This window comes from Rhinopithecus bieti, unplaced genomic scaffold (genome assembly GCF_001698545.2).
Source record: "Rhinopithecus bieti isolate Rb0 unplaced genomic scaffold, ASM169854v2 scaffold_19018, whole genome shotgun sequence".
Taxonomy (NCBI): domain Eukaryota; kingdom Metazoa; phylum Chordata; class Mammalia; order Primates; family Cercopithecidae; genus Rhinopithecus; species Rhinopithecus bieti.
Genome location: NW_016809658.1, coordinates 1,603,479 through 1,612,253, shown reverse-complemented (window position 1 = coordinate 1,612,253; position 8,775 = coordinate 1,603,479). Strand labels below are relative to the sequence as shown.

The 8,775-nt window shown below is 35.8% G+C and overlaps 1 protein-coding gene across 2 annotated transcripts in view; it reads left to right on the top strand.

The window, feature by feature from the left end:
* ACTR2 (actin related protein 2) overlaps positions 1 to 8,775 on the top strand; it is a 41,106-nt gene that overhangs the window by 8,971 nt on the left and 23,360 nt on the right. Inside the window, exons 2-4 of one of the 2 annotated variants that reach the window (XM_017890024.1) lie at positions 778 to 888; positions 2,959 to 2,973; positions 7,403 to 7,618. In XM_017890024.1, coding sequence (XP_017745513.1) covers positions 778 to 888; positions 2,959 to 2,973; positions 7,403 to 7,618 — 342 coding nt within the window. The remainder of the gene's footprint in view (positions 1 to 777; positions 889 to 2,958; positions 2,974 to 7,402; positions 7,619 to 8,775) is intronic. The other variant, XM_017890025.1, reaches the window with a different exon arrangement.

Here is an 8,775-nt window from a genome sequence, read left to right as displayed (position 1 = left end):
AAAAAAAAAAAAAAAAAAAAAAAAGAAAGTCTGCTTCAGAATTGAAACTTTAGTTCTGTTCGTTTTCTCACATTTATCTTTTTAAAAATACTTAGCATTTGACTGGGCATGGTGGCTCAATGCCTATAATCCCAGCACTTTGGGACGCCTAGGCGGGCAGATCACCCAAGGTTGGGAGTTTGAGACTAACCTGACCAACATGGAGAAACCCTGTCTCTACTGAAAAGACAAAATTAGCTGGGCTTGGTGGTGCATGCCTGTAATCCCAGCTACTCGGGAGGCTGAGGCAGGAGAATCACTTGAACTCAGGAGGCGGAGGTTGCAGTGAACCGAGATCGTGCCATTGCACTTCAGCCTGGGCACCAAGAGTGAAACTCCGCCTCAAAACAAAAACAAAAACAACTTAGCATTTGTTCAGCGAATTTGTCCATCCCATAGATACTTCTGGAGTGAGTACTGTGCCAGGATCTCTGTTAGGTGTCGGATTCCAGCACGAACTGCTCAGCTTAGCTCCCTGCTCTTATGAGGCTTTTGCTCTAGTGAGGGGACTTAGGCACTAATTTAGCAGTAAATAAACATGAACCCTGGAAGTAGTCAATGCCATGAAAGAAGTAAAGTGGAGAGGTTGCAATAGGTTGAGTGGCTACTTTGGGTGGACTGAAAGCACCAAAAGTTTAAAATGTTATATAAATGCAAAGTGGTATTTTTCAGATGCTGTCTTAAAATATAGTAAATACCCTGATGCTAACCCACTTTTATTTTACTGTTTCATTCCAGTTTGTGAAGTGTGGATATGCAGGCTCTAACTTTCCAGAACACATCTTCCCAGCTTTGGTTGGAAGACCTATTATCAGATCAACCACCAAAGTGGGAAACATTGAAATCAAGGTAATGTTTTATTTATTGATAAATGATAATCAAGACATGTGAGGTGTTCTTATAAAAGTAGTTTAACAGTTCTTTTAAGTAGTTTTAAAATACGTTGCCATGAAAAGCAAAGGGGAGGCCAGAAGTTCTCATATTTTTAATTTGTATCAACACCTGAATAGGTGCACAAAAATTGAAGTTAATTTCATCTGATTTTGTTTATGTATGGCTTGATGCCATTACTCGTTGGAGTAAAATACTTAAGTTTATTACATTAATGTGAAACACTGTGTTAGTGACTTAAGTCCTATTATGTAACATGATTTTAAAAGAAATCGGCCTGGTATTTTATGTCTTTCAATTCCATATATTTGTCATTGTATGTGAGTGTCTCTTTGGCACCTTAGACTTTTTCTTTTCATGTTTTTATGGCCTGATCCCTCTACTTTTTTATGTAGCCATTTAGGAAAACACAGGGTGTAAATCTCATTGATTCCTCTTTTCATTAATACAACTTATTTCCATAATGTGCAGAAGGAAGCCATGCAAGCCTTTATTTGGCCTTGCATTATATATTTTACCATGTAGAGGAAGGAAAGTTTTCACTGCCTACTCGCTGTATTTAACATGAAAGACCACATGAAAAGATGATAGATTTTTCTCCCTTATTAAAGGGATCAGAAATCAAGTAGGAGTTAGAATATTTGAGAAGAAAGAGAACAGTCAGAGGACAGTGGTCACCAATTGGCTTTAAGTTCTTCAGTTGACTGATGGATCAAGTTATACAGAATGCAGTAGAATTTAGGGCTTTTTTTAGTGAATTATTTGTGAACGTGCTGGCATTGTTGGTTCTATCTGGATAGTCTTAGCAAGCCTTCAGTGTAAGGTTATGAGTCATTTGAAATATGCATTAGAGTATATCTTTTTGGGACATTTGTTTGATGTAGGAAATTGGTAATAGATGGTAGAGATTTGCATGTAGCTTTCTGCTTTTGGGATAGAGAGTTGAGTTACACAATGAATAAAAATACAAGCTGAAACTTGGGTTCTGTGTTAGTTTTTTTTAAAAGAGTTAAAGTAGTGAATTATTCTGGCCTCTCTTGTTAGCAAAAAAAATAAAATGGGACACTCAATATAAGTTTTCCTTTTAAGGAGCTTTTGGAATATTTGTGGGATTCCTTATTTGCTTATTGTGAACTCCTTTCATTCTGAATGAATTCTATCTTAAATGAACTTTGACTTGAAATTAGCTAATAATAGTGATAAGGATAAATGTTTAATGAAATCGAAGGCTATACTTTTATTCAGTGTCAGGTTTTAAAGAATGGCTATATACTGAGGGACAATGAAATTTTGAGGTATGAAGAAATACCTTGTATAGCCGTTTTTATTTTCCAACATAGGCACAAATTACTACACATCTCTTCATGCCCACTTTCTTCGTTTTTAAGGCCAAGTGATAAAAGTCAAATTTGTCAATATGCTAATAAAACGTTTTTGCCAAGGAATTCCCTAGCAGTATTTGCTTGTATGGTTTGTCATTCTGTATTCTATTGGCTCAATTCTGTTCACTCTGTGCAATCTTGTAAGCCTATCAAGTTAAATTGTTCTTCCAGTAGAAAACAGCAAAAGATACCTATGTCAAATAAATTTAACTTGAACATTAGAGCTTGGAAAAACAACCCTGAGCTATCTGACTCTATGCCTACTCAGCTAGACCTTTGCTGTTATCATTTATTTTTCTTAATTAAAGTTCTTAGATTCAGTAATGAATTAAAGAAGCTTACTTTTGGAATTCCTGTGCTTAGTATTTTGACTTATACTTTTTGTGTCTTGTTAGCTAAAATGTGGTAGTCTAAAAAATGGAAATTTAAATCGTTTAATGAGTTAATTTGCATTCAGGAATAACTGTCCTTGTTAATTTGGCCCTAATTATTAACTCCATTAAATATAGTAGTACTGCATCTGACCTCAACCTAATTGTCTCTATTGCTTGTATGTTTAAACATTTCAGTGAGGATTTTATTTAGGCCTTTTCTGACTCTTACTTCTACCTTCTCTCTCTTCACCTTTCTTGACCCGTTGAAGTAGAATAACAAAAAGATGGTAAGTGAGGTTACACACATGCTCTGTTTGTTTTCCACTTTTGCTTGATGGGACAGTAGTTGTTGTTTTGTGTCCCTTTAGTAGTGGGGAGGGGGGGTTATTCCATATTTTTATTTTAAATACTTTGATTTTTAACCTTTTCATTGCTTCAATTTGATAGCAACTAATTAAGTCCTATACTTTCCTGATTGCGTACAATGGACCAAACAAGAACTAATTACTAACATAGTTTTGAATTGTTTTCCTTGTTTTTCTTGTAGATGAATGTTATAGTTAAAATGGAATGTGTTGTGCATATTAGAAACAAAATGACTTTATATAGGATGTGTGTGATACAGAAAATTCAAGTGAAGTTGTTGCATTTGAATAAATTCACTTTATTGACCAGTGTTAAATTGAACATTGACTGTCATAGCCTGTATATATATTTGCATCTAGTATGGTATCAGATGTGTACTTAATAAACGGAGTAAAATTTTAATATGTAAACGAACCATAGATAGAAAAAAGAGAATTCTTTCCATATCATCCTTAGTGATGAGCAGATTTCACAAGGTTATCTGAGGATAAATAAGAAAAAGGTAAAGCTTTTCTATAAACAACAGATTTTCCCCGCAAATAAATAACATTGTGCAGTGCCTTTTTCTTTTCAACTAAAAGCTTGCTGGGCTTATCTCAGACATTTAACTCTTTCATTGTATTTTTCTGTGATAGTGTAAGTGCTTCTGTAGTAGACACTTTTCAGGTTTGTTTTTAATATTGTTTGTAAGAATCTCTGACAAAAATCAGGCACTTCTAATATGATACATTTTAACTAGTAATAGTAACTTTGTGAAGTTTTCTTTTGAATAAACAAAACCATTTAAAAGAGCAAATTTATCCTAAATAAAAGATCATATATTTGTGTTAATATTCTCATGAGATTAAGAAAATGGTGTGCTTGCTGGGCACAGTGGCTCGCGCCTGTAATCCCAGCACTTTGGGAGGCCCAGGCGGGTGGATCACAAGGTCAGGAGTTCACCATGTGAAACCCCGTCTCTACTAAAAATACAAAACTAGCCAGGTGTGGTGGCGCATGCCTGTAATTCCAGCTACTCAGGAGACTGAGGCAGGAGAATCGCTTGAACCTAGGAGGCAGAGGTTGCGGTGAGCTGAGATCGCGCTGCTGCACTCCAGCCTGGGCAACAGAGTGAGACTCCATCTCAAAAAAAGAAAAGAAAAAAGGAAAGGGTGTGCTTGTAGAGAACAGTGTAGGCTTATTTTAACAGAAGTTTTTGATCTGGTGAGATGGTTCATGCCTGTAATCCCAGCACTTTGGCAGGACGAGGTGGGAGGATAGCTTGAGCCCAGAAGTTCAAGACCAGCCTGGGCAACATGGCAAGACCCTGTCTCTACAGAAAGTTTTTTAAAAAGTAACCAGGCATAGTAATATGTGCCTCCCTAGCTACTTGGGAGGTTAAGGCAGGAGTATCACTTGAGCCCAGAAGTTTGAGGCTGCAGTGGGTGATGACAGGGCCACTGCACTCCAGCCTGGGCGACAGAGCAAGACCCTGCCTCTATTAGTTAATTGAACAATCAAACAAACAAGTGTTTTCAGTGGAATTTTCTTCTAGGGATTTAATTGTGCTTTTGAACTTGAGTTTACTTGTATTCTAATACGAGGTGACATTGTTCAAAATGATTCTTGGCAAATACAATCCCTACTACCCACTTTTCATGAAGTATAAATACCTTTGAAACAGCATCTCAGTTACTGTGATTTTTTTCATTCTTTCAGATAGGTGATGTTCAGTGGTGGGGCAGGTGGTTAAAACCTAAGGTCTGATCTGATCACTTATAACTTGGTTCTGAGTGATGAAGGCAAGTTATATAACACTTAGGATTTTTTGTTTAAAATTTTAGATACGAAAATTTTTTAATTGAATAGCTTGAATAGTCAAACTTTGTACTTCTTAAATAAGTTAATACTCCGTTTTAAATGTCCCCTTTGTTCTGAGGAAGGCAAGGATATTCATTTCTAAACATTTCTTTCAGTTAATCCTTTATAGTATGTGTGGTCCTAGAAGTCGATACATGAGGCATTTATTTAGAGTTGGCATTGGGTCATGTAAATGTAAGCCCCTATTTGTACGTTAAATAAAAAGTAAATTTCTGTTGAAATCAGATCAGACTTATTTCAAATTGGTTGAAATAATACTGATTATATTACCTAACCATCTAATCTGTTATCTTGTACAACACAAAAAAGGATGTAGAGGAAAGTTAGTAACAAAAATAGTATATATAATTACAGGTATAGATTTCACCCCTAACATTTTATTAAGCAATATTAAGAAAACATAGCAATACTGAAATGATTTTACAATGAAACTTGTATATCCATCACCTAGATTCTGACATTAATATATATCATATTGATTTATTACATATCTGTTCATCTATTCATTCATCAGTGCATCTTGTTTTTTAATGGATTTCAAAGTAAGTTGCAGATACCAGTATACTTCAACATGTGCATGTTATTAACTAGAATTCACAAATACAGATTTTCTGTTTTGCATATTCCTCATAGAAGAATCTAAACGGTTGGGCGTGGTGAGTCATGCCTGTAATCGTAACACTTTGGGAGGCTGAGGTGGGCTGATCTCCTGAGCCCAGGAGTTCAAGACCAGCCTGGGAAACATGGTGAAACCCCTAAAAATACAAGAATTAGCTGGGCATGTAACCTATAGTCCCAGCTACTTGGGAGGCTGAGGTGGGAGGATCACCTGAGCCTGCAGAAGTTGAGGCTGTGGTGAGCCATAATGGCACCACTGCACTTCAGCTTGGGTGACAGAGTGAGACCCAATCTAAAAAAAAAAAAAAAAAGAGTCTAAACATTTAATATTTCAGAACTTTGGGTAATAAGTTAGTAAGTCATGTTAAATTAACTTCATCAGAAATTGCAACAGACATTTTTACTGAACATTTCTAGCATCTGTTTTTAACTTTGTTGTAGTTTTTGATGTTGCTTTTAGTGGATTTTCCAGACATCTGTTTGTTTTTTTGTTAGAGTCCTCACCTTGGTTTCATCTCTGATCTTTTTTTTTTTTTTAAAAAACATATATTTTTAAGCCTTCATTTTAAAACATCTCACATTGGCCAGGCGCGGTGACTCATGCCTGTAATCCCAACACTTTGGGAGGCCGAGATGGGTGAATCACTTGAGGTCAGGAGTTTGAGACCAGCCTGGCCAACATGATGAAACCCCATCTCTACTAAAAATACAAAAATTAGCCAAGCGTGGTGGCAGGTGCCTGTAATCCCAGCTACTCGGGAGGCTGAAGCAGGAGAATCGCTTGAACCTGGGAGGAGGAGGTTGTAGTGAGCTGAGATCACGCCACTGCACTCTAGCCTAGGCAATAGGGCGAAACTCAGTCTCAGAAAAATAATCTTGTGTTAATTTTGCTGCTGCTTTTTTTTTGTCTCTCCATAATTAAAACTTAATGTAGCAAGTATCTACTTCTGATACTAGTTGTGTTTTATTGAATTTATCAACATATGTAGAAATTAATATTATTTAACATGTTGAGTAGCAGTTTTCTAAAAATAAATCTAAATGCTAGGACGTCCTTAGCCTTATTATATATACAAAATGTGACTTGCAAATGTGGATCATCTTAAGTATGCTCTCATTGGAGACAAGACTTGTGAGTATTATGCTTCATGTGTGATGGTGTAGTTTTCCAATATTATACTTCAAACTTGAAAATGTTGCTCAGGAGATGATTTTAAAGGATGGGTTGTTTGCCTATATCTTAATTTTTTATAACTCTACAGATTCTCGTTCACCTTGGTGAGGCATATGTAGAAACAGTTTAAATTCTAATTCAGGCATATGTAGATAGAAGTTTGTGCCATTTATAAGTTAGTTGGTGTATGTATGCATTATTATAGAGTAATAAAGAATCATTTTATTTTTTGCTTCTTTCATTATGCTTTATAGTACTTACATTTATCATTTTGATATTTAGTGCAAAGAATTGTGCTGCATGCATTGAGCATTTTTCTACAAGTTTTTTTCCCCCGATGTACTATTTCACATATCACAGGCCTTATTTTTTGAACAATTGAGCAAAAGAAACAGATGAAACCTCATACAAAACCCTCCAAAATATGAAAATGTGGGGTTTATTTGTGCTAATGCTCTTCTTTTGGAAACATTTGTGTTAAAGGTAAGGTCAATTTATTGATTTAAACCACATTGTACATAAAATTTATTATCCATGATTAAACTTTCTAAGACATTGTTCTTGATAGAAAAGATTTTCTAACTTGTGGAATAAAAGCTTTATTTTGCAAGTGCCAGAAAGATAAAAATTAATTATTCCCCAGTTTTCTTAAAATATTATGCAAAACTTTGATCTACAGCTATGACATAATTTTCTAGGATCTTATGGTTGGAGATGAGGCAAGTGAATTACGATCAATGTTAGAAGTTAACTACCCTATGGAAAATGGCATAGTACGAAATTGGGATGACATGAAACACCTGTGGGACTACACATTTGGACCAGAGAAACTCAATATAGATACCAGAAATTGTAAAATCTTACTCACAGAACCTCCTATGAACCCAACCAAAAACAGAGAGAAGATTGTAGAGGTGAGTTTTTATGCAGGATATGCATATATGTATTTCTGTGATATTATGTTAAATTAAAAAATTTTTTTTTACTGTTGCTGTGGATAAAGAAAATAAAAATAATTGTTTTCCTTCAGATCTCACTAAGTATCTACTATATGCTAGTTGTTATTCTAAATAGGAAAGAAGGATAGATAAGTAAAAAATCCTACTGCCATGGAGTGTCTATATTCTAACAGGGAAAACAGGCCAAAAAAATGAAGTTTTTAATTTAGTGAGTTAAGTTAATTAAGTTTTTATGGAGGAGCCAGCAGAAGGAGATTGAAAAGGCTAATACAATAAGCAGTTACAGAGTTAATTAAATGGTTTGTTAGAAGGTGAGCGATCCAGTTGACCCATGAGCAATGCAGGGATTGGGGCACCAACCCTCCCTACTCTTGTGCAAACTTAACTGCCCCCAAAAATACTTCTAATAGCCCACTGTTGACCAGAAGCCTTACCGATAACATAATATGTTTTATATACTATATTCTTACAATAAAGTAAGTTAGAGGAAATGCTATTAAGAAAATCATAAGGAAGAGAAAATACATTTGCTATACCTTAAATGGATGTCAATCATCATAAAGATCTTCATCCTCATTGTCTTCACGCTGACAAAGAAGAGGAGGGGTTGGTCTTGCTGTCTCGGGTGGCAAAGACAGAAGAGGTGGAGGAGGTGGAAGGGGAGGCAGGAAAGATTTATTGACAAAAATTGTGTATAAGTGGACCTGTGGGGTTCAATCTTGTTATTCAAGGGTCAACTGTAGATGCTAAAGGCAAAATAAATCAGGTTACGGGGGAGTGGGAGGTTGTAATTGTACGTAGGTTGTGAGAAGGTGATGTTTAAACAGACAGGGTAAGTGAATTAGCCAGGATATATAGGAGAAAGGTATTCCAGATAAAGGGAGTAGCCAGTGTAAAGGTCTTAAGTTAGGAATGAGCCTGGCATATTAAAGAATAAGCCAGGAAGCCAGTGTGGTTGAGAGGAGAGCCACAGAAGATGAGCTCGGATAAGTAATATTGGTGTCTTGTGGGCTCTAATTAGGAATTGGTCTTTTACTCTGGGTGAAATATGAGGCTGTTACAGGAAAGGGAGATGCTCAGATTTAGATTTCTCTGTTGTGTTATGAGTATCC